The sequence below is a fragment of the Neofelis nebulosa genome, chromosome 1, assembly GCF_028018385.1.
Source record: "Neofelis nebulosa isolate mNeoNeb1 chromosome 1, mNeoNeb1.pri, whole genome shotgun sequence".
NCBI lineage: Eukaryota > Metazoa > Chordata > Mammalia > Carnivora > Felidae > Neofelis > Neofelis nebulosa.
This window is the reverse complement of record NC_080782.1, coordinates 163,135,115-163,160,980: the sequence shown is the minus strand read 5'-3', so window position 1 is coordinate 163,160,980 and position 25,866 is coordinate 163,135,115. Positions and strand designations below refer to the sequence as shown.

Genomic DNA, 25,866 nt, shown 5'->3' with positions numbered 1-25,866 from the left:
AGTTTCACGGGAGCGTCTGAGGGCTGATGGAGGGCTCCATGGCAGGTGGGACAAGAATGGCAGATGTGACAAGTACATGTCGTTTTTTTACTGTGACCCTGCTGCTCCCAGGGCATCCTTCTCTGGTGGCTGGTAGGGGACAAGAGGGCCACTTTGGCTTTGCTCCTGCATGCTGGGTCTCGCTGCAGTTGAGGGACAGGTGCCAAGTTGGGGAGGACGAGAGGGGAGGCGATGGGGCCGGCTGTGATCCGTGCCCTTGGGCGTGTGCTCCTTGTAATAGAACGTGGCCTGGGTCCCATCGCTCCCGGGCTCGTTACTGTCGCTTCCCCCTCCTCCTTGTGCAGCAGTGGTGCTCCTGTGCCCTGACAGCATTGGACATGGAGTAAGATGTCCTTTCTGGAAACCTGCTTGGAAGTTAGGGAATCAGTGGGGCTCTTCAGCATTGACATGGTCTCTCAGCTGGAAGGAATTTTCGCTCTTATATTGGGCTACTTGATTTTAAATTTTGTTCCTGAGGCCCGTGTGCTGGAAGTGACCCTGTCTTTTTAACTCCCTTTTAGATTCACTTTTAAATGAATGAGAAAAGTCTGTTACTATTTTCACTTCTGCCACTAGAAGACCCTTGTCTCCAGATGTATTGATAAATACTTGCCTTTTAACTGGACAGAAGAAAGACAGCTGACAGGAAGTGTAAGGGATGTCGTGGGACTCCTTCATTGCACTAAATGTTCCCTTGAAAGGTGGAGTCCGGCGACAGCGGGGCGGGGGTGAGGAGGACAAGTGTGCAGCCGCTGGGTTCATGGAGATTCATGGAATCTCCATGAAATGCCCTTGAGGAGCTGGTTTTGTTCTTGAGATTCCCAAGGCCTGTGCCCACCCGTAGTAGAAAACACTGACAATTATGCACAGCCTGAAGCAGGACCTGAGAATTGTAGGGGCCTTTGGAGGTGCCCTGGTAGGGATTCAGGACTGGGCTGTCGAGGCTGTTGTAGGACTGGGTTTCCAATGTCCATGGAGCCAGGCGGAAGCCCAGGGAAGCGGCCGCTGTCCGTGCGCGCAGCCCTGCTTGGCTCTCGGAAAACTGGAGCCTGGAGCCGCAGCCCGTGTACCTCAACAGCAGCTGGAAATCAGGGCCTTCCTGTGATAACTTCAGACCTGCAGTTGACAGCAGAAAATTTTGTAAGACCCTGTGTAAGCCAACCCCAACAGATCCTTCAGAAAAATAGGAACTGGAGATCACGTTTAAGGATATTTTTATAGATGGCTCCCTGCGTATGTAGTGCCTTTGAGAGAATGCTAGCTGTGTGGATCTTGCTCTGGCGATTTCCTTAGAAAAACCTCTTCATGGCCTTGTTTTTTGGTCAACTGACTTCTAAGAAGCGGGCTGCTAACATTTACTTGTTGGTTGGCCTAAGTCTCTGCTCCTGAAGAGACTCGGGGAGAGTGCTAGGCCCCTTAGTACCTGTTTCCATCCATCCTTCCTGTGACTTGGAAGGAAGGCGTGGCTGTCTTCATTTTGAGGATGTCCTGCTCAGACAGGTTATTCTAGCTAAAAGCTGTCAGGGGATTTTTCTCTTGGTTTAAAGTCGGAGTCTTTTGTTGCAAGAGGATTCCTGCTGCTTATGGCCCTTTTTGAGGCTTAATCCTGGAGGAGTGGGTGGGCGGGGGTGATGTGTTGGGGCTGAGTCCTGGCTGGTGCTCTGACTTACTTTGAGAGGCTTGTTTTTTCCATGGGAAGGGAAAGTATTAAAACCAGTTACAAAACCTTTAAGAAATGTGAAGATTGTACTGGAGAGGGACGGATGAGTAGTTCTCTCGAGTTACTTCCTGGAGCGCGCGCACCTTGTCTGGGTAGCAGAGGGACTGCTCTGCATAAATGGCCCGCTTTGTTGCTTTGGCCGTGCGTCCCCCGGGGGCTGCCCCAGTTTAGAGTCTGGTGTGCTACGAGAGTGCGTGGTGTCCAGCGTCTCAGCTCGCTCTTCTCTGTGCACGACCTTTTCAGACATCGGCCTGGGAAGTGACTCCGTGTGTGCCCGGCCCTCATCTCATCGGATAAAGTCTTTTGACTCCCTGGGAGCCCAGCCTTCGCACAGTCGGACTTCAAAATTGTTCCAGGGCCAGTATCGAAGTTTGGTAAGTTGGAGAGAGCTGGTTTTTGGAATATGTTGGGGGAGAGGAGCCTGTGCAGGTGTATTCAGAAAGGTGCTTGTGCCTCTGAACAGGGCGCTGCAAAGCCAGCGGGCGCTTTGGCTCTGTTCCCGCTGTTCCTTCATTGGGGTGTGGTATGTGCTCATCACCGGGTTCTCCAGATGTTTACACGTGACCGCTTTTGAGAGACTTGTGTATTTTGGGGGTTATATTTTAAGACTCCTAAATCTGTTAATCTAGAGAGATGTGTGTGCTTTAAAGTGTTTCCCTGGTCCCTTGTAAGATGGTATTTTTTTCTGCTTTGTGCACATGTACGGAAGTAAGGGAATAAATATAAAAGTGCTTAGACGTGTGATGAAATGGCTAACAGCTAAAGAATCGAAAGGTGGTCTTTCTCCTTCCGGAAGTGTGGCTTAGCGTGCCTTCCTGGGTCAGGGTGTGACTTGTGAAGGAGGGGCTCCCTGGTCATGGGTGCTGGTGAAGTGGGTAAGGAAGGGGGTACATGACTGTGCTGGGAAGTGAGGAAAAATCCACGTGGAAGTTGTTAGGATCCGGGCCATGAGCAGAGCACGTGGGGTGCAGCCGTGAAGCTGACCATGCGAGGCTGGAGAGAGATGTGGTATGGTGTGGAATGGGGGCCGTGTGCAGGGAGGCCGCCCCAGGTGTCATTCTGGAAACGCTCCGAGCCCTCTTGTGAGCTAGCGGGTGATGGCACTTACTTAGATTAGCTAGTTGTGGGACTTTGCTTTCACGTCCTGTGTTAATAAACTTGTTTTCGAGACAAGTGGTCTTGCAGCATGAGCCGAAGGAGAGCCTGACTCGTGGGTGTTTGGGGATCACCGATGTCCTACCTGCTTCGACACAGAGAGGAGTATTGTTAAGCTAACGGTTAGCTTAAATAAATCGGTTAGAGTTGCATTTTGTGGAGGGAATTTGAATTTCATTCAAGGAGGGTTAAAAAGGAAGCTGCAAAAGGGAAATGAGAGTTTTACATGTTCCTGAACTTTTTGAACACAAGCTAACTCCTTGCTGTTTACCTGCTTTTCCTTAGAGAAGCCTCGTTACTGTTTCTGACCTTATGTACAATGCACTTGGTGCCACTGCTGTGTCTGCCCTGTTCTAGGAGCTGTTCCTGGACTCTTGCGGATGACATTCCCGCCCCCCGCTCCTGTCCCCGGCCCCCTGTCCCCCGCAGTGGCCCCATGAAGCAAGGGCTTAATACTAGGTGAATTTTGCAGAGCTCTGTTGGGAATGTTTTTAATCCACATTGAGGAAAAAATACCAAACCACTTGGATGATATTTATATTTCTTAAAAATTTGTGAGAGAGAGTGAGAGCATATACATGCCGGGGAGGGACAGAGAGAGAGGGAAGAGAGAATCCCAAACGGGCTCCACACTGTCAGCACAGAGCCCGACATGGGGCTCTATCCCACAAATTGTGAGATTGTGACCTGAGCTGAAATCAGTATGCAGTCAGACGCTTAACCCACTGCACCCCTCAGGTGCCCCTGGAAAAGTTTTAAAATTAGCTTTTATAAAACTCGTAGGGGAAAATGAAGGAAGTCTGCAAACTCTGGGTAGAGAAATATGTTGCCTCACCCGTTTACCAGGGCCAACTTGTAACTACTGGTTTTTGAGAAGTGAAGGCTAGATTGCAGATGGAGAATTTTAAGTAAAATGTGGGTAAGTGTAATGTTGAAGGGTGCACGTTACTAAGATCACAGTAAGCATAGGATTAATGTATAATGAGCTTGGGAAATTTTAAGTAATGGCAGAAATAAAAAGCCCTCTGCCACCCGCTATGTTTGGAAGACCCTGCTGGCTGCTGCCCTTTTGCTGTGCGACAATGATTTCCTGTGCTCTTCGGTTTTTCTGCAGGAGTTACTGATAGTACTTTGAGGGAAATTTCTTGGATTAAAAATTACAATGAAACAAGAATGGCAAAATTTTTTTTTAAAGTTTATTTTTGAGAGAGAGCACAAGCCAGGGAAGGGGCAGAGAGAGAGAGAGGGAGACACAGGATCCGAAGCAGGCTCCAGGCTCTGAGCTGTCAGCACAGAGCCCGACGCGGGGCTCGAACTCACAGACCATGAGATCGTGATCTGAGCCAAAGCTGGACGCTTAACCGACTGAGCCACCCACGTGCCCCAAGAATGGCACAAATGTTTATTTAAAGCTGTGTGATAGGCAGCAGAAAGAGAAATTGTTAATTTCATTTACAGTTGTACCAAAACGAATAAAAAAGGAATCAATTTAATGAAGGAAGTGAAAGACCTGTACTCCACTATAAAACAGTGCAAGAAACTGAAGATGACACAAACAAATGGAAACATGCTCATGGATTGGAGGAGTCCATACTGGTAAAATGTCCACACTACCTAAAGCAGTCTGCAGATTTGATGCAATCCCTGTGAAAATAAGAGAGTGCTTGTCACAGAACCAGAACAAATAATACTAAAATTTGTATGGGACCACACACACTTCAAATAACCAAGGTAATCTTGAGAAAGAACAAACCTGGAGGTATCACAATCCCAGTTTTCAAGGTGCACTACAAAGCCACAAAAATCAAAAGTGTATGGTAAGGGCACAAGAATAGACCTGTAGATAGTGGAACAAAATGGAGAACCCAGAAAGAAACCCACAACTACATGTCTGGCTCCGACAGAGGGGGCAAGGAAATACAATGGGGAAAGACCATCTTTCCAGCAAATGGTGGCGGGAAAACAGGACAGCAACTTGCAAAAGTGTGAAACTGGACCACTTGGTTTCTTTCAGCATACACAAAAATAAACAAAAAAAATGAATTAAAGACCTAAACGTGAGACTTGAAACCATAAACTCGTAGAAGAAAACAAAGGTAGTGATGTCTTTCACATCAGCTATAGAAACATTTTTCTAGGTATGTCTCCTAAGGCAAGTAAGACAAAAATTACTATTAGGGCTACACCAAAATAAAAAGCTTTGTCACAGCCAAGGAAGCCATTAACAAATGGGGAAGACAGCCTGCTGAGTGAGGGAAGATACTTGTAAACGACCTCTCCGAGAAGGGGTTATTATCCAAAATCTAGTAAGAACTTACACAAATCAACACCAAAAAACCCAATTAAAAAATGGTCAGAGGACCTGAATACACCTTTTTCCAAAGACCTGCAGATGGCCAAGAGACCCATGAAAAGGTGCTCCTCACCGACTGTCACAGAAATGCAAAGCAGAACCAGAGAGAATACCTCACCTCTGTCAGAATAGCTGGGGTCAAGAAGACAAATGACAAGTGTTGGCGAGGACGTGGAGGAAAACGAGACCTTGGCACAGTTGTGGGAATGGAAACTGGTGCGGCCACTGTGGAAAACCATATCAAGATTCTTCAAATGGAATGTAGAAGTACTATATGATCCAGCAATTCTGTTGGGTATCTGCCCAAAGAAAACCAACACTAATTTAAAAAGATAAATGCTACAATAAATTCAGAGGTGCATTATTTACAACAGCCAAGATACAGAAGCAACTCGTGTCCACAGACAGGTTAATAAAGATGTGTGTGTGAGAGAAACGTGTGTGTATACACACATACACACGCAGTCTACTCGGCCATCAAGAATAAAATCCTGCCATTGGCAGTAATGTGGATGGTGGAATGTGGAATACGACGTTATTCCGCTTGTATGTGGAATCTGCGAAAAGAAAATGAATAAACGAAAAGTGAAAACAGACCCATAGAGAATAAACTGATGGTGGCCAGAGGGGTGGTGGGGTAGGGGCAATATAATATGGGGAGAGGGAGAAAAGTAGGTGATAGGTGAACCTCCACCTACCCATTGTCTTCTACTTCGTGTTTGAAATTCTCCATAATAAAAAATTAAGCTAAAACAGTAGGTGATTGCTTGGATGTAAATTTTGTGGTCTTTGTTAAAGCAAACCATAGCCTGAAATCGTGTGAGGTGCTGCCGTTCCCAGGGTGAGGACGGGTGTTCTCAGGGTGCTCTCTGAAAGCCCCTGGTCACACGTGTTCACTCGCACCTCTGTTAAGCACGCGTTGCCTGACCACCACCTCAGTGCTTGCTGTCAGCACGATCGCTTCTGTGTCACTGAACCCCTTGACTCCAGGATGGGTTTCTTGCTTGTGATGGAGGCCAGTTTGAGCAGTTCTGGTGTTCGGTCTGCACTGACATGGAAGTTCTAACTTCCTTTCTTCCCTGTTACTTCCTCATTGTTCATTTCTGGGGGTGATCCCCTTACCCCCGCCCACACCCTCTGCTAAACTGAGCTCTTCCTGTGCTCATGCTGTGCCCTCCCCCGGACCGAGTGACTACGGCTCATTGGAGGGGAGGGGGGCTCAGGGTGTTGACTTGGGGCTTGTTTTTACTCTGGTCTGGGGCTGACTTCACCCTTCACTGGTGAATAAACTGTACTGACTGCTCTTGGGACTCCTCTTGTCCCTCTGTGGCCAGGGTCTTCATCCATTGACTCCTGAGAAGTATGACCTTGGGTTCCCAAGTTTCCCTCCCTGTTGGCGGGGAGTGGTGAGGTCAGGTGCTTGCTGCCACCACCCTTCATTTGTGGGAGTCCTGCCTTGAGCCCCTCAAGCACTGCCTGTGCCTGTGGTCCCCACTGCCACCTGGGACTGGGCCAGCCCTGGTCCCTGCGCTCCCAGGACTTTCTCAGACCTGCACCTCCGTGTGTCTACGCATTCCACGCTGTTCACATCTCCACCACCTCTGCCGCTTCACTGTACCGCATTTCAGCAATTCTGAGACCTTTTTTTGAAACCTTCTCACAGGTTCAAAAGTAGCATGTGTCCTAAAGTTGATGGTATGTCATAATCGACAGCATTTGGAGTATATAAAAGGTATTGTCTAATTTCTGGCATGTTCTATTTGATGAAATACATTATGAGCAAGCAAGTGTAGAGAAGTTACAGTATTTACCTAAGCTTGCAAGACAGGGAAATACTAGCTATTGGAAGAGAAGTTGGGTGTTTCCTTGACCAGCTTTTCTTCTGTGAATGAGATTACCCCTTCCAGGGAACGGGGAGGATGGGGCTTGTGTGAAGGTAGTATTCCAGGACATCATGGTTTTGGGTTGTTAGGGTGACTTCAGAACGTGGGATAAAACACTTGATGCATTTCTGGGTGTGCATGATATTGACAGGTGGGCCTTTGTAGGCCTCAGAGGGCAGCTGTGAGGGGCAAGTGTGGTGGGTACAGGTTACTGCTCCCAGACGAGGTACAGTAAGTGGGCCCCACAGTGTCCACCCATCACTGACTTAGTGACCTGAAACCTACATCTAGAAAACAGCTAGATGAATTTCTACAAGTCAGACATTCCTGTGTAAGATCGAAAAGCAGAACCTGACCGGTGTCACCTTTGTTGTGTCTGCTTTTCCCAAAAGGCATCTGCTGTCCTGATTTCTGACTGTAAAGATGAACTCCTGTTTTGTGTTGGACATAAACAGAATTGCACAACGTGCACTCGTTCCGTGACTGGCTGCTCTTGGCTCAGCCCGTTGTGTTGTGGACTATTGTGGGGTGTCAGGTTGAACCCAGGTAGCTGATGAGTTTCAGTTGCAGGAGAGCCTTTAAATAGGGGAAGGAGAGAAATCCCAAAGAGGAGAGCGGTTAAATACCTGCTCTCCAGTTTGCCGACATCAGCGGCAGTGACTTGAACGCCGCTGTTGAGTGTTGGGATCTGAGGCTGGACGATGGTGTGGAGCCATTGCGGCATCCTGTCTGGGGCACCCTCTCGCACCCCGTCTCTGGCATCTTGTGGTCGTAACACTCCTTAGAACAACATCTTAAGCTTACATCTTTGGTATAGTAGGTGCTGAATCCTTGGACACTTGTGGCATCAGAAGTTTAGGTAGATCTAAACTTCTAGAGATCTAGGCTGGCTGCCTGTCCTCTGTGTCTTTCTTCCTACCTGTCCTGGGACATCCCTGTCCTTGTGGAGTGGCTATTTCTGTGCGGAAGATGCGGCAGTGGTGTTCACCTGACCTGTGCCTGAGTGCAGAGAATTGGTGACGTGGGGGGAGAGTGTAGTCGCCTTAATTTGTAACGTTCAGGTTGGTGTTGTGCCTGGAGAGGGCCTGTGCACTGGTGGCTGAGCTCACACAGCTGGGCTGGCTGGAGGGTCGCTCCTAGGGGGTACTTCGACCTCCTTGGGGCCCGCTCTGCCCCTGCTCTTGGTTACATGTTAACGGATCCCTGGGATTGGCTCTGTGCGGGTTGTACACAAAGCCAGCTTGCCCAGGGTGGGTCTCAGGAAGGAGAGGGGGTGAAGATCGTGGTGGACAGCTGATGCAGGGTGACCATGGTTTGCAGAGATGAGCTGATGCCATGTGGCAGCCTGATCCGGTTTCCTTAACCAGGGCTGTGACCTGTGCCATCGCTGGGGAGTGGGGGGCAGGGAGCCTCCGCGGGGCTGGTGACCTTTAAGCTGTCCCTCGCCATTCAAGTGCGCCAAGCAAGCAGCTTGTCAGCCAGAGCTTTCATTCAGTTTGCCCAGTGCTGAAGGGAGCTTTTTTTCATGTTAATACTTAGGATATTCTAAGCATTAAACATTCAGTATGTATGAAGTGTTAAATTGGTTAGGTAAGACACTTAACGCATGTACTTAAATTAACTTTTTATAAGTTAATGTAAAATACACATTTAAATAAAGAATAAACATTCTAAGAACTGTCTGCTCCTCTTGAAGCTCTGTCACCACTGCACTTTGTCTGTCTTCTGGTTTGGTGACGTGTGCAGCTGGTTAGACTCGGGTCCTTCCGGACTTGGTGCAGGAGGTCCCGCTTGCTCATCGGGCCCCCGGGGGTTTGCCTGTATTGTCTCCGTGAACGCCTCTGTGAAGCTGGATTTAAGTCTGCAGTGTGGTCAGTGTGGATTTCCTGTCATGGAGCGGGGTCGGGGTCTCGCTCTGCATCCTGGCCCGTACCTTCCTCCTGGCCAAGTGCCCCCATGGCTTCTGTTGGGTCCGGTCAGTGTCCCCTCACCATGTCCCAGACCCACAGGATGGCCAGGGTGTGTGTGATCACTGTGCTTCCTTTCCTGAAAGCGTGGTGTTTTCTGGAGTAAATAATCATTGCCTGTTGGAGTTTTCTGTGTGCCCTTTGCAGACTGCAGCCCTCATCTTATGCCGGTTTCTAAGAATCTCTTGTACATTCAGACCCATTAGGATTTCTCATTTCTTCCCAGGGAACTGCCCTGACGTCTTGTGGCCACTTGAGTCTCCTGGTTGTAGCCAGGCTCCTGCCAGATGCTGCCTGAGCCGTCCTCCTGTGTCACCCCACCCTCCCTTTGACCCAAGCCCATCTCCCCCTCTTCTGCTTTTTCTTGACCGACCCCCTTGTTGAGAGGAGTGCATCTTACAGGAGCTTCTCAGAGAGAGGGCGCATGGGCCGGGAAGTGCTGGAGAGCTCGTGTAACTACAGCCGTATTTTTATTCCAATGTGAAAATTCTCTTCGGTTTTCCGAAGTGTCTTTACCATGTGACTTGAGCCAGGTTTCTCTAGGCTCCTTCCCTGTGGGGTCCATGCAGCTTCCTGGCTCTGTGGCTTTGTCTTTAGGTTGGGGACGTTTTCAGCCGCATTCCTCATACTGCCTTTCAGCACTGCTTTCTCCTCCACGACACCGGTGACGCCAGTCTCAGGTCCGTCATTTTCCACATGTTCCTGGGGCTCTTTTTTCACTGTTATTTTGAGTAAATTTTGTAAGTTCTTTTTCCTTTTTGAGCCTAGTTCTTTGAGACGCTGGCGGGTAGATGGGGCCACATGCTGCTACCTGGTAAGGGTGGAGCAGGGACTCCCGGCCTGATCTTTGCTGATGTCACCAGTGCAAGCGGGTGCTCGGTGGGACATGGGACATGTCTCTTCCCCATCCCCGTGGACGCCCAGGTGCAGACTGAGGGCACGCCCCCTGTCGGTGGGTGGGCCTGTCCTCTGCCCCTCTTCTCCTTTCACCGGGAGATCAGGCTTTTCTTGGGGATGTGTTTAGTTTGCTTCTGTTGGTGGTTCCCGGTTACAAGCCTCTCCAGCACCTAGTCTGGGATAGTTGGAAATAGAAAGAAACTAGCCGGGCTGCCTCCTCTTCCCACCTTTCAGAGTGGGCACACAGGCTTAATCTCTGAGAAAAATTCAAACTGAAAGGAGGTACCATTTCTTCCCAGCAGTTTGGCAAAAATAAAAATGCTTGGTGATATTCAGTGCTGGTGAGCGTGTAAAGAAATAGCCCTGAATTACTGTTGGTGGGAATGTAGTTTAGTGTGAGGAGAAACTTTCTGGAGGGCAGTTAGGAATATAAAATTTAAAATATGTCTCATGTTTTCTGACCTGAATTTAAGGTATACGTTTATTTACAGGTGTGTTCAAAGATGTGCATATAGTTTTAATGCAGCCTTGTCTTGCAGTAGAAAAATATTAGAAATAACCTTAAATCTAGTAACAGAGAATTACTGGCGCAGCCATACAGCTAAGTTACACAGTTGAGATTAAAATAATTCTGGAAATCACTGCCGTGTGTTAACTTTTTGTACATTGTATTGAAGGATGTACTGTATAATTTGATGTAAGTGTACATGGAAGTATGTCATGTTTATGTAAGTGTAACTGTGGCCAGAAAAAGACCTTTAAAACCACTAAGAGGGTTTCCTCTGGGACTGGAATGAGGTGGTGGTGGTCAGGGCACTGCAGGGAGGTCGGAAACCTGCTTGTCTACCTTAAAAAGTGCTCTGCTGTTGGAATGGGGCAGCTGCACTCTGCTTATACTAGTAAATCATCTCACTTTGTAATGAGGCAGACCACATGAAATTTTTCTCTCCCTCTTCCCTTTTTAGGACATGACCGATAATAGCAACAGCCAACTGGTGGTGAGAGCGAAGTTTAACTTCCAGCAGACCAATGAAGACGAGCTCTCCTTTACGAAAGGCGACATCATCCACGTCACGCGGGTCGAGGAGGGCGGCTGGTGGGAGGGCACGCACAATGGCAGGACCGGCTGGTTTCCCAGCAACTATGTGCGGGAGGTCAAGCCCAGTGGTAAGTGGCGTGCGGGCAGAGGGATGCCGCTTGTCCTCCAGGACAGGTGACTGCACTCACGCGAGGGCTTCTCCCTCCCTGGCTAAGCTTGTGTAGATGGCCCTGGGCTGAGGGTTCTCCTTCTTCTCTAGTTGTTCTTCAAGGAGAGTGATTTTTACTTTACCCCGGCCTTGGGGTGCCAGCATGAAGGATCCGTAGTTAAAAGTAGCATTTCAGTCGGTTATGTAACAGTTTAAAATTAGGACTTGGGAGTTTGCTCTATCATACAGGCTGTTAATAAAAAAGAAATTATTTTAATGTTTGTTTTTGAGAGAGAGCAAGTGAGCTGGGGAGAGCAGAGACAGAGGGAGACACAGAATCGGAAGCAGGCTCCAGGCTCCAAGCTGTCAGCACAGAGCCCGATGTGGGGCTTGACTTCACAAACCGTGAGATCATGACCTGGGCTGAAGTCGGATGCTTAACCAAGTGAGCCACCCAGGTGCCTCAAGCTGTTAATTTGTATCACTCTGGGTGCTTTTGCTGATGATGTATTATTTGTCTTTTTCTGTATTTGTGATAGTTATTTTATGTTATTTTTTATTTTGAGGGAGTGAAAGAGCCGGAGAGGGGCAGAGAGGGAGAGAGAAAGAATCTCAAGCAGGTTCCTCACGTCAGCACAGAGCCTGATGGCAGGGCTCAAACTCATGAACCATGAGATCATGACCTGAGCCAAAATCAAGAGTCGGCTGCTTAACCGACTGAACCACCCAGGCTCCCCATGTACCACACTCTTATGATAAAGTTAAGGCATTGCTAAGAAAATGAGAGAGCCGGGGCACCTGGGTGGCTCAGTCGGTTAAGCATCCGACTTCAGCTCAGTTCATGATCTCACAGTCTGAGTTCGAGCCCCGCATCAGGCTCTGTGCTGACAGCTTGGAGCCTGGAGCCTGCTTCGGATCCTGTGTCTCCCTCTCTCTCTCTGCTCATGCTCTGTCTCTGTCTCAAGAAAAAAAAAAAAAAAAAGAAAATGAGAGAGCCAGCACATTTACAGTACTGCAGTGTATTGATGAATATCCATGTAAAAGTGGACTCATGCAGCTCAAACTCTGTTGTTGGAGGGTCAGCCGTATATAAAATCCTTGTGTTTTGTGGAGCTTGGCATTGAGTGCTGCTCTCCCAGCCCTTCTGTCACCAGATGTGTGAGTTTTCTGTACCGAGCAATCCGGTGACCTCATGTAGAGCTTCTGAAACCCTCGTAACTTCCTAAGGGATCAGAGTGCTGGGAACATCTTCTGTTCTGTTCCAGTACTTGCTCTCTGGTCACGGTTCCTGATACAGAGCTCCCAGGACCTTTGTCATTTCCTGTGGCCCAGACCAGGTGCAGACCCCTGGCCGTATCTGTTTTCTGTTTCAGAACCACAGTTTGCTCATCCATTCATCTGTTGCTGGACATTTTGGTTGTTTGTCACCTTCTGCTGTTGGGAATAAGGTTTCTGTGGTCCTGGGTGAGATCTGAGTCCTGTCCATCCTCTTGGGCCTATACCTAGGGTGGAATTGCTGGCTCACAGGGCGATGGTCGTCAGCGTGTGGGGAACTGCCGTGCCGCCTGCGTGGCAGCTGCCCTGTCGTGCTTTCCACCAGCAGTATGCCAGGGTTCCAGTGTGTCCACGTCCTTGGCACCACTTTTTTTCCCCCATGATAACTGTTGGGTGTGAAATGGTACCTCGCTGTTTGTATTTTTCTCATACGGTAAAGTTGACAGTAAGTGCCTGGGCTGCTTGTGTTCTGGCTGCTTGTGTTCTGGTTACTGTCTGAAGTGCTTCATTCAGTCCTCACACAGCCCCAGGAGACATCGGGATATTCGGGGCGCAGGTATGAATCCTCCTTCTAATGCCAGCTGTCCTCACCGCACCGGTGTCCGGCTGATGGGGACGGAAGTGTGGTCTCAATCTTGGACTCAGCTGCTGGGAAATGGAGCTTAGCGTATGGCTCATCGGACTTGCCAGTAGTCACTGGTTGGCCCCGGCACTGGCCTGTGAGCATGAGGCTGGGACAGGTCGAGTCCGGGCTAAGAGCCTGGCCAGTCCTATGGTCCCCTGGTGTCCTGGGCTGAGAGTGCTGCCCTGGCCCTCTCTGGGAGGACGAGGGGCGAGGGGGCACCGAGCGCTGGTGCCGGGGACCTGCCATTGGCGTGGAGCCTGACTGGGCCCACGTCTGCTGACTCCAGGTCCTGGGTTCTGCTACGAATGACACATTCAAATGGGAAGTTTGGTCTGACTTTGAGTTGTAATAGTAAGAGTGCACGTTTCTCCTCAGGGAGTTTTCAAAGTTTTACCCTTTGAAAATTACACTGAAAGGATACTTTGTGGGTCTCAGGGTCCTCTTCAGGTGACTTTGGGGAGTCGCTTCTAAAAGGATCTGAGCAGGCTCAGGACTGCTCTTGGCGGTAGGTGGTTCCATGGTGTGCTGCCCCCCTTAGAGAGTCTGGCAGTGCGGCATGAATGTCTTGCTGTGGGGCCCCACTTTCGGAGTGGAGTGTGCAGCCAGAGAGGTGCTGGGTGTAGACAGATGCAGCTCTAAGAAGAACCGGCCATTCCTGGCGGTGGAGTTTGCTTAACAACAACAGCAGCAGTATGTGTAAGGGGCACCCGGCCGGCTCTGTCAGCAGAGTGTGCGACTCTTGATCTTGGGGTTGTGAGTTTGAGTCCCATGTTGGGTGTATAGATAATTAGAAATCCTTAAAAAACAAAAACAAAAAAACTTCCATGTCTGTTGGTGTGGACTTGTGTCAGGGCAACTGCATCACTGTCTGCCAAGTTTTGTGTCTTACCCCATGTTTCTGTCTGCACGGGCATGAGAGAGACCCCTTTAAACATGCTTGTAACTGCATTGGGTCCCATGGGATCCGTAGTTTTTGTACTGAATGGAGACCAAGAAACTGGGAATTTTCACATCTTTCAGTTTATCTGTAAAGTGCAAATGATAACAGACTTGCTCAGATTGGTGGTCTGTCATGCCACTTTCCTCTTTAGCTGCCAGTGGGGCCAAGGGGATAACCTTTTGGAAGTAACTTCCCATCCTGTGTTCACAGATTATCTGTGCATATTCTAAGGAAACCTGTTCCTGTCTGATTTTTGATGTGGGCATTTGAGACCGAAAGATGTGAGATCGTATTTTTACAGTATCATCTTACAGCAGTGAAGAATGGAAGTCCACGGTCACAGTAACATGTTAGTATTGTAACTTCTGAGTAATTTCTGTGACTCCGATGTTGGAATAGGATTCCCTTCTAGAAGGGTGTATTTAAGATAAGCATTGTCATTTACAGTGTAATTCTTCATTTTCTGTAAACAGAGTGTGCCCGATCCTAACTGGTGATCATGTCAGGATCATTTACTTGTGAAACAAACACTGACTTCCTCTAAATTGTGAGTTTCTCTTTGTTAAAGTTTTTGATTTACGAATGTATTTGTTGAATAAAGAAAACCACCCTCCCTGAGTTGACCCCTTTTGGGCTGCTTTTTTCCAGGTAAGTTCTCAAGAATGTCCACTTGATCTCACACTTCTTGCAGGTGTCGGTAGCCATGATCATTTGCCCTCTGGCAGCTACAGATGGCAGTGTGGCTGTCAGGCTTCGCTGTTGTGTGTGTGTGTGTGCCTTGACCTGTGTGTGCTTTCTTGTTTCGGATAGTCCTCTTTGCAGGCTGGTGTCCTCCAAGAATACGCTTAAGGGATTTCCACTGCTTGCTGCATGTGCCCTGTCCTCCCTGAATCTCTGCTACCTCACAGCAGACACCCTCGTTGCTCTGCATTTAGTTGCCATCCACGTTGTTCTGATGTGCAAAACCATGGATTTCTGGGGCACCTGGGTGGTCAGTCGGTTAGCATCTGACTCTTCAGCTCAGGTCGTGATCCTAAGGGTCATAGGTTCAAGCCCCATGTCGGGCTGTGCACTGACCATGTGGAGCTTGCTTGAGATTATGCCTCCCTTTCTCTGTGCCCCTCTCCTGCTCGAGCATGTGCTCTCAAAATCAAACTTAAAACCCACGGATTTCTGTGTTGTATACACACGTGCATGTTTCAGGCCACACTCTCTGGAGAATTTCTTCAATTGAAGGGAGACCTCGGGAAAGAGGCGATGAGGCCAGTGGTTGGGGGTGGGGTGGGGAGAGGGCTGCTGGTCGCTGCTACCGTTAAGTCAGCATGGACGCTCTGTGGGTGGTAGGCCTCGCACCAGACTGTGCATTTAGAACCCATGTGCCGCTGGGGTGGAGGGGGCCATGTTTACATCTGGCATCAAAAAGTGACCTGGGTTTTAGGTGCGATGATCGATCGGCTATGGAAGGAAGAAGTTTTACGAATATAACCCATGTAGGGAAAGGGACAGAGGTAGCAACTGATTTCCGTATTGCTGGAAAAGTATGTGCGCATGCACGTGTGATGGGAGGTTTCTGAAAGCTCCCAGGATAAGGCTGCATTAGAGGGTAGGCCTGTCTGTACGGTTTCTTCCAGATGCACACTTGATAATAGGCGGAAAGAGCCTCAAATGTAAGATTGCACCTCAGGCCTGTAGGGGTGGCGGTGGGGGGGGGGGACCCAGAAAGACGGGTGGAGGGCTCTGGGGTGAGATGCTTTGGGATTCTTCTGGGACGTGGGGGTGAGTGTTCCTCCAGATGAACACCGTGTGCTCTTCCCGAACAGGTGTGCTGGTGGGCGCTCTAGGGGATGTTCCACTCTCTGGGGACTGTGCTTCAACATCCTGTTTGAAGGACCTATCCCCTAGGTCAGCTGACTGACAGCAGTCAGGGGTCAGGGGTGATATCCCCCGGTATCAGGGATGAGACCCTGGTAGGTGGTGGGAGCCTGTGAGGACACAGCTGGGATGACAAGAGCACCCCCGGCCTCCACATCTGCCCTGCAGCTGCCTGACTGCCCCTGCCCGTCTGCGGGGCTGCTCTGCATGGACGTGGGTCCCACAGACACCCTCCCCCAGGGCTCCTGGTTTTCCTGGTCCCCTCGCTTCCTTCTCAGCTTGGGCTTTACGTTTTGTTCTGTTGCTTCCCTTCGTGGGTAATGCCTCACCATGGACCTGGTGTGCATGTCGCGGTTATCCCTTGGTGCCCCGCTTTGTAACACGAGGACCTGCCTTGACCTTTCTCCACCCTTCCATCCTGCCTCCAGTCAGCTGCGTTTTCCATGTACATCATCAGGATTGTTATGATTGCCCTTGGTTCCGAAACCACAGGCAGCATCCATTCAGCAAATACTTGAGTGAACTCTGTTGTGGGGACCGGGGGGGGCGGGGGCGGGCAGTGAAAAACCAAAACCAAGGTGTCTTTCCAGAAATCACGAAGCTTACCTGAGGTTCCCGAAATAGAAAATGTGGTAGACAGTTGAGAAGGTGAAGGTCTGCTAGGCTCCCCGCTGGCACTAAATAAAAGCCTGAGAGGCGTGACTGCGCACACACTGTGTGGGTCTCACTTGGTTCCTGCGTCAGATACGCCAGCCTCACAAAGTCATGTTGTGACAGGTTTGAGTCCAGGGAGATGTAAATACAGACTGGGTGCTAGGTGATAACGAGGAATTCCTATCTGTCAGGTGTGATCGTGGCCTGATGTTTGGATTGTCATCAGTCCCAGTCTGACGGGCACTGAAGTGTCAGGGGCTAAGATGCCCATGTTTGGGATCCACCGTGTAAGGCTTCCGGAAGAGGAAAGGAGGGATCTGAGTGTTCACTGTCCAAGCTGGGTATGAGCAGAGACAGTGACCCTCTCGATTTTCGTGTTGGCGAGTTTGGGTAATCAAGTTGCAGAGCAGGGCCAGTATGGTCCCCACGCAGGGGCTCCTGAGCGTGTGTCGCTAGCACAACATCCCCACAACCACAGAAAGGGTCGAGGGCACTGTGGCTGCTAGGAAGCTGGTGACATGACCGGCGTGGGGCTCGTGAGCGAGGTGACAGCTGTTGTCCAGAGGACAGTAGGAGAAAGTTGGAACTGGTGGTTCTCGGGGCTGGCAGCAGGCTCTGTTGGGTCACTGACACCCCTCGAAGCCAGGGGCAGTAGGGGATGTGGAGCCTTTGAACCAGTTATTCATGTTTCGTCTTCCCCAAGCTTGCCTTCTCCCAAAGTAGGCAGCAGGGAAGAGCCTGTGATAGTCAAGTCAGGCCAGGGGTGAGGGCTGTGGGCACAGGCACATTCACGGACCTGCTTTTCGCGGGCCTTTACCCCGGGTCAGCCGAGGTCCAGGAGCAGCGGCGTGCGTCGGGAGGTCAGCAGCCTGACACCGTGCCACGTAGCTCCCTTCCTCGGTGGACATTTGATCCCCTCAAGACCTCACGAGTGGGAGAGTACAGGACAAGGTACGTTGAGAGAGCACGTTCACGTACCTTTTATTGGAGCATATTGTTGGGTTCTGGTTAATCTCTTTCTGTGCCTAACTTGCAGATTAAACTTTATCACAGGTGTGCACGTAGGGTTTGGTATGCTCGGTTTGGGGCATTTCCCGGGTTCTGGGAACATAGACCTCACGGATAAGGGGGGTGTCTCCTGTGTGGGCTTCCTCAAGGGCCCCCGCCTTCAGTGCTGCCTAGAGGCGCCATTCCCTCTGTGCAGGATGGTTCTGATTTTGTGGGGGATGTAGTGTGGTGCTCTAGCCCAGGGCTCAAGATGTCTTTTCTGGAAAGTGTCTTTTCCAGTAATGTTGCTCGTTCCTTTTGCTTTCTCCTGAAAATCCTATTAGCTGTCTTGTTTTGCCTTCTTTGGCTTTTAATCTGGTTTTTGTATTTTTTGTTTCGCTGGATTTCATTCATTTGGAGTCCACTCCTCAGATCTTTGAGTTCACCGTCTCCTCTTACTTGTGATGGTGACCAGAGTTTTCATTTCCAGAAATGGTTTCGTTCTTTTTCAGGTGTTTTTAATTTTTGTGGTGCATTGTTTATTCATTATGGCTCTTTTCTTTCCAGGTGGGGTTTTCTTTTTTTTTCTTTTTTAATATTTAAGTAGAGAGGGGGCGAGCAGGATAGAGAGAGGGAAAGAGAATTTCGAGCAGGCTCCGCACTGTCAGGTCTCAGCACAGACCCCAGTATAGGGCTAGAACTCATGAACCGTGGGATTATGACCTGAGCCAGAATCAAGAGTCAGACGCTTAACCGACTGAGCCGCTCAGGTGCCCCTCTTTCCAGGCGTTTTAAATATACTTACTCCATGGTCTCCTAAATTTTCCCCTTGTTTCAACATCTTGGGTGTTCCATTTCCTTTGTATGTTGTATCTGTTTATACTGGGTTCAGTTCTTCGTGAGCTGTAACTTTGTTATAGTTGTGTCTTTGGGGGTTTGGTTGGGGGTACCTCTGTGCCCTGGGCTGTGGAAACATTCCTACAGAGAGGAGGGACATTTGTTTCCTCGGGGGCTCCCAGAGATTTTCTTGCCCTGGGCAAACACCCTGGGGCCCTTTGGGGGCTGGAGTGGGTTTGGACCATATGCCTCCGCAGGGGCCGGCTCAGGGTTTGGATTTCTCCTGGGCTGTGTCTCCCAGCCCGCGTCCTTGCGAGACGCTGTTTGTCTGGGTTGGCGAGCAGGATAGGCTTCTCGTTGTCAGCCTGCCCGAAGGGTCCCCAAGAGCTCCTCCTGTTTGTCACTCAGGGCTGTGTCTGGTCTCTGCAGTGCCCTCCCCCTTTATTCATTTAGCATATTCATGGTTAAATTCTCTTGTTTTTGGCATTCTTAGTTTATTGGAAGAAAGGGAAGATCTGTATCTTCCGGCGCCTGGTAGGACAGCACTAAATTATGTTCTCATGGTTTCCTCGCGGTCCCAGTGGATTGTATCAATCTTTAGCTATCGGATGGGCCAAAAATGGTTTATTTTTCTTAAGATACTGGGAAGGCTGAGTGTTTTCTAACGTTTCCTGGGCGCAACTTTTGTTAAAATTGGCCATTACTTCCCTTATATTATTGGTCTTCCCGTATATTATGGTATATACTTCCCGTATATTATGGTCTAAGTTGTGTGGGTGGGGTGGTGGTGGTGTTATTTTAGGGGGCGGGGGCGGGTGGGGAGTAGGTGCTGGAGGGCTCCCTCGGGCTGCACAGAGGTTCCTGAGGCAAACCTGGCATCCTGGGCCCCTCCTGCCCGGCGTGTTGACCGAGCGTCCCCTCCCCGTGTGACTGAGGGCCGGGGCCCTGGGACGAGTGCGGAGTGGGCCCTGCTGTGGCTGTCGACGGGGGAGCTGCGGAGCCCTGGCCTCACCGCGCCGCCTTAGCTGTGGGAGGGCAGCGGTCTCCCTCCCTCGGGGCCTCCTGCCACGGAGGTGCCTTGCGGTTGGTGGCATCACAGGCAGACACGGCTCCTCTGTGACCGCTCGGTGCCGGGGTTTCTTACCTTGGAGCCCTCTGTCGGTAAGGGCCCACGGGGTTTGGGGAGATGTTCCCGGCCCTCCCGTGGCAGTGATTCCCCTGTAGCCATCGGCAGAGTTGTGGACTCCCTTTTCCACGGGAGAGGAGACCGCGTGTTTGGGCTCCGCCTGCACTGGGTGGCTCTCTTCTGTCTGCCCTCTGTTTTTACACGGTGCCGTAGCCTGGTGCTACTTCTTGTGAAAAAGCCTTTTCTCCTGGTTCTCCCAGTAAGTTAGTTGAATGTTATCTGTGCCGTTGGGAGGTGTGTCTTAAATGAGGCACTTGACAGATTATTTGCTTTTAAAATTTAAAGCTGGGGCACCTGGGGGCTCAGTCGGTCGTGTGTCTGACTCTTGATTCTGGCTCAGGTCATGATTCCAGGGTCGTGGGTTGGAGTTCTGGGTCGGGCTCTGTGCTGAGCGTGGAGCCTTCTCTCTCTTCCTCTGCCCTCCCCAGCTCATGCACACATGTGCACTTGCTTGTGCGCTTGCTCTCTCTCTCAAATAAAAAATAAAAAATAAATCAGGGGCACCTGGGTGGCTCAGTTGGTTAAACGGCTGACTTCAGCTCAGGTCACGATCTCACAGATCATGGGTTTGAACCCTGTGTCATGCTCTGCGCTGACAACGTGGAGCCTGCTTGGGATTCACTCTCTGCCCCTCCCCCACATATTCTCTCTCTCAGAAATAAGAAACAACTTAAAATAAATCCAGTCCAAGGTAATAGAACACACGTTGGTGTTTGTGGTCCGGCGACCGTCTTTCAGGCTTCAGTGCTCACCTTTATTTTTATCTGTATTTGTCCCCTAAATGATGGGTTCCAAAGGTGAAAGGCATCGTTTTTCTTAAGGTAAAAGCATGTCAATTTTTTCTTTTACAGTTAAATTCCTACCTGTAGGTGCGAGACTGGGAAGGAATGTGTGTTAGCCAGAACACATTGATATTTCTTAAGGGCTCAGAAGTGGTTCATTTCTCACGGAGTTCTGTTTTCATCCTGTGAGCAGAGAGTTCTTTCAACTAGGAACAACACCTGTTTTGTGCTTTATTGTCAACCTTTTGGAAAAGCAAGTGAGGCATTGAAGGATGGTTTAGACAGACCATTCATTCCATAGGAAGGTGAAGGCCTACAGTTAGTGCATGTGATTTCAGGCATTTCTGGGTTTCTGTTGCAAGGCAGATAACGGCAATACTGAGCAGCCAGTTGGAAGTGGGGACCCGAGACTTTGGCAGTGTTTGGGATTGAGGGCACTGTTGAGGGAGCTAGCAGAGACTTGGGGCAGGTGGGTGGAAGGGTGCTGAGCACAGCACACCAGAGGGACAGAGCGTTGACTGACTCAGGTGAGGCGGGTGTGTGACCTCCTCAAATGCCCCTGCCCTTCCCCCCGCCCCCACCCCAACCACCCCAGTTTGCTCTCCAGCCCCGGTAGCCAGTGACTGACACGCCCGCCCACCCTGAGAGCCACACTGGCAGTTGGCATATGCTTCCTCGATCCCTTTTTTGCTGGCAAATCTCCTGAACAGGTGTTGAATGAACGCTGGGCAGCGTACAGATACTTGAACCCTCGAGTAATCACAATTGCTCGCACTACGGTTTCTGGGGTGGAGGTTCTTAAGGCTCCGTGGGTTTTTCTTGTTTTCTGCCCCTGCTCGGGATGGATTTCCTCCTCCTTGGCTTATCACGCTGAGCCAGATCCTACTTGTTTGGAGAGACCTGCGTTGTGAGTGCTCTGAATTGGACGTGTAGCCCAGACTCTGCGTCTTGGTGTTTTAACATCGTTACGTATCTGCCTGCATCGGCTGGTATTTTATCTTGACTGCACTTGTGATCTGTTAGCATAGCTCATGCTCGTGCTCTTTCTTCTGCTGACAGTCAGGGAGCATGGCCTGTCAGAGGCCGAGCCCGAGCAGGGAGTACGGGGTGAGCCACGTACGGGCTGGGGGGGGGACACCGGCTCCCTGACCTCAGGGCATGAGCACGAGGGAGGCGCGGGCCTCTGGCAGCTACTCTTGTTGGCTGGTGCTCTCACGGGAGGTCCCTGGACCAGTAGCTCTGGGCTGTGGGGGCTGGTGTGTGTGGTCTCCAGTACTGGTCAGTAAAATTGCGTTACGTTTTCATTTCAGAAAAGCCTGTGTCTCCTAAATCAGGAACGTTGAAGAGCCCTCCCAAAGGATTTGATACTACTGCCATTAACAAGAGCTATTACAACGTGGTGAGTACCTGCAAAACCCATTTTAAGAATAACTTATTTTTTTTTTTTGATGTCTCTAAAACTCTGCAGTGTAGACTGTAGGTAAATGGTGTGGAGTATGAAGGAGGAGATAGAAATCATCTGTTGTGGGCTGCACAGTTACAACCACCGTTAACGTTCTGGTGTATTTTCTTCTAATCTTCCACGATCTTACGTTTTTGTTTACTACTTAAGTAGACTTATACCCTTCTGTTGTCACATAACGTAGTATTCCCTCCTACTGTTTCAAGTCCTCAAAAGCGAGATTGTAAAAAAGCGCACGATGTGATTTATAGGCGCCACGTGGCGTTTTACTTGTGCTTTGGGTGGATTGTAAGTACTTCAGATCAGTACTGTTTCTAGTTTACTTGTTTCTTGACATAAAGTCTCTTCCGGAATTGATGGATCTGTGCATCGGGTAGTGTGCAATTACAGGAGAGCATCTATACGTCGCACTCAGTGAAGACAAGTGCTTCAGAATGGAACACGACGTTATGAAACTTAACGTGAACAATAATGTGGGCTTAAAAAAGACCCGTGATGCTAGGTCTAGTGTATAGTCTACTCTTTCCTGGTCCCTAAACCATTGCATGGACTGCAGAAATAGGAAATGGTATTATTTGGATCACCTTCGAAATGGCTGGCATATATTGGTGTGATAAACCAGCGTAGTACGCTTTGTGAGTGTGGCTCTGTCTTCCATTCCGTGGAAAGTGTGCATTTTGGGTTTCTTCCCTGCTCCTGGTCTTGCACAGGACGCTTCCTGAGAAGCAGTGTCCACTTGAGTCCGTGACACCTGTGTGTCCTTGAAGTGAAACCACTACGGATCGGTGCTGCTTTGAGCATCTGAGTGTTTCACTTCCTGTGCTCTTGTAGGAAAAGGAGAGGACGCGTGATGGACAGAAGTCTGTTCTGCTGCGCTGACCTGTTGCCACAGCCTCTGCTGTGAGTTTACGTGTTCGGCATGCCGACCATTCACTTCCCACCGGCCCCCGACCTTCCAGAACAGGGTGACGTCGGGAGGGCTCCTTGCTCTGACGCGCGGTGATAGGACCCCTGCTCTGTGCCAGGCCCTGGTGAAGGCAGCAGGATGTGGCAGCCAGCACCTGTCCCCCTACCCCCCCACTCCCCCATCCCCATGCTGCCTCTGCCTCCTTTCACTTCCACTCTTCTTGTCCTGTGGACTCGGCTTGCTGCCTCAGACTGGATTTCTACGTGTTGGTCGACACCAGGCCCTCTTCCCGAGCAGTCCTTGAGTCCCAGCCTCTGCTTCTCTGACTTCGTCTGGGTGCAGACTTCAGCCCAGCTGTGCGGGGCTCCCCAGCATGGCCTGTACCCGAGGGGCCGCCTGCCTCTCCTGGTTCTGCTCTGCTGTCCACACCCTCTTTGCGTCTCTGTCGGATGTTCGTCGTGGATGTTCGTCCACATGACGTGGCTCTTCCTCTGCTTTGCTCGTTAGTATACGATGTGTTACGTGTGTGGCTCTGTGTCCAAAGCACAGTGAGAGTAGTCTGGGGTGCTTGAGGGCCTCACAGGAGGCGAGCTTGGGGAGCAGCCTCTTCCTCGTGTTCCTCTGTGAGATCCGGGGTTCCGCCCAGGGGAAGGTGTCCTGGGCGGAGTACCAGTCCGGATCCACAGTGCTGCTCTGGAGAGGGGGCTGCTGCTCCTCTCTGAGGTTCTGTCCACTTAACCCTAACTGTTAGAGGAAGCAAGGCAGGGCCCCGCCCCTGGAGCCCACGTCATCTCTCTGGTCTTTGCAGTAGTCTTGCCTCCATTAGGGATTTTGCGGATGTAGGCAACCATGCTTTTCCAGAAGTCCTGGTAAGTTGTTGTCCTTTGCATTTTATGTTCTGTAACCCTCTTCAGCTTGAAGCATCATCAGTGCTTTTTTGGATTTCTTTCTTTGAACTATTCTTGTATGTGGGGGGGCAGGGAAGCGCCTTTATATCACAGGTGCTGTTCTGAGTCAGCCACTCTTTCATTGAGAAGGATGGGAAAACACCTTGACCTCAGAATCACATCCAAATTGTTGTTTTCATAAAGCTGTGTTGGTAAATAGCACATGTTAATATTGTACTTGTTATGGACATAATTCAGAATCCATGGAAACCCTCTTTGGGTGTAGCACCCCTTTTACAGGGGAGAACATAGCTCTAGCTGTTAAAGGCCTTGCCCAGGGTCTGCCACTCTTTGGTGACTAAGCCAGGAATGAATTCCTCTTTTTTGAATTCTGTATTTATAAACGATATAGAAAAGTAAACTGTAGAGCAGAATACAACATGTAAAGTAAAGAAGAAGAGCTTTTTCACACTGTCTGGCGTGGCTTTGTTTTCACAGCAAACTGTGGAAGTTTAGGTATTTTTAACCCTGCTGATGGGAGAAGGTTCTCCAAGAGGAAGACTGTTGGTGAGAGACTGAGTCTCCGCTTGGGCTCAGCGGAAAGCAGTGGGGAGAGTTGTGGGTGGAGGTACGAGACCGGAGGCGGGCAGGACGGGATGGATGGGCGTCCTGTGGCTCCTGAGTGATGGTCGAGACCGCCCACCGACGCTGGCACGTAGCTATTGCTTCTGGATGGCTTAGGACTGTCCTGGGACAGTCCTGGGACGCATGCTGTGTGTGCGAAGTGTCATGGTGTCCATGGGTCTCGGAGCTGCTGTGAGTTTTTCTTCACTTGTTTCTGTTCTTCAGACTGAAGGGTCTCTATTGTCCTTTCTGTTGGCCGATTATTGTACATCTGCATCTAGTGTTGGGCCCCTCGAGTGGATTTTTCACCTTATCACACCTTTCAGTTCACAATCACCATTTGGTTATTTTTATGGTCAAATAGTGTATTTGTGTCATTGTTTATGTATGTTAATTCTTTAGGCATACCTGTTTTAGTTCTTTGGACGTTTTTAAAAAGACTCGACTTATTTTAGAGCAGCTTGAGGTTGACATTGGAGAGGGTGGAGCTTTGCCAAGGCCCCATGATCAGCACCTCTCAGGCTTGCTGGCTCTCCTCTTCATGCAGGATAGTCCCCTGCTGTCTGGACCGACCAGTTTGTCCATCACCCACTGGAGGACCTCTCGCTTGCTTCCGGGTGTTGGTGATTGTGAACGAAGCAGCTGTGAACTCGCATGCGTAGGTTTTCTCGTGGACGTGATTTCAGCTCGTTTGGGTGAATGTGAAGGACTGTGATTGTTGGGTGGTGTGGGGAGCGTGTTCTCAGTTCTGTAAGAAACCGCACACGGTCCCCCAGGGAGGACCCCTGTGGGGCATCTTCTGCCACGCCTGCTGGTGTCTGATCGGGTTTCGCTGATGGACGAGGTGTGTGGTGCCGCCTCAGTGTCTCAGTCAGCAGTTCGCGGATGACGTGCGTCCACGTGCTTACTGCCACCTGTAAGGTGTCTGTTCAGTTCTGCTATCCACTTTTAAATTTGGGCTCTCTTAGGGAGCTGTAAGTTTAACTTTGACTATAGTTTGAGGGCGATGTGCACGGGTGTGGTGTTTTGGCATTTATGCTGCTTGGTGTCCTCCGAGCCTCCCAGGATCTGTGGTTTTGGTGTCTGACATTAATTAGGGGAAATTCTCCGTCATCATGGCTTGAACTCTTTCTTGTGTTTCTTCTCCTTCTGGTACTTCTACCGTGTGTATTTACACCTTGTGCAGTCCCCACCATCCTTGGATGTTGTGTTGTGTTTTCTCTGACTTTTCAGCCTTGAGGGATGCTGTTAAGGCCTGTAGCGCTGGGATTCTCTCTGCAGCCGTGTGTGATCTGCTATTGACACCATTCTGGGCATTCTTCATTTCTGTTAGTGTTTCTCCCGGTTTTCAGTTCTTGGGATTTCCACCTCCCTGCCAGTCTTTTCTTGCATGCCGTCTGCTTTCTGCGTTAGAACCCTTAGCATCTTAATCTTCGTTGTTCTTAGTTCCTGGTGGGATAATTCCAGTGTCCCCACCATGTCTTCTTCCGATGCTTGCTTTTCTCTTCAGACTGTGTGTTTTGCCTTTTGCTGAGTCTTGTAAGTTTTTGGCGATAATTGAACATCGTGTATCATGTAAAAAAGGAAGTGCTCACTGAGGTGGTGAGGTGTGCGGGGAGAGGAGGGG

At 49.9% G+C, this 25,866-nt stretch overlaps 1 protein-coding gene across 14 annotated transcripts in view; it reads left to right on the top strand.

Annotated features, from left to right (window-relative positions):
* Positions 1-25,866, top strand: part of ARHGEF7 (Rho guanine nucleotide exchange factor 7) — a 135,112-nt gene that overhangs the window by 60,030 nt on the left and 49,216 nt on the right. For 10 of the 14 annotated variants that reach the window (XR_009265636.1, XR_009265633.1, XR_009265641.1 and 7 more), the window contains 3 exons: positions 2,003-2,133; positions 10,980-11,181; positions 21,670-21,758. Coding sequence is in view for 10 of the 14 variants with exons in the window: in XM_058742472.1 (XP_058598455.1) it covers positions 2,003-2,133; positions 10,980-11,181; positions 21,670-21,758 (422 nt within the window). In the remaining 4 variants the exon portion in view is untranslated. The remainder of the gene's footprint in view (positions 1-2,002; positions 2,134-10,979; positions 11,182-21,669; positions 21,759-25,866) is intronic. The other 4 variants (XR_009265653.1, XM_058742521.1, XM_058742541.1 and 1 more) reach the window with 1 other exon arrangement.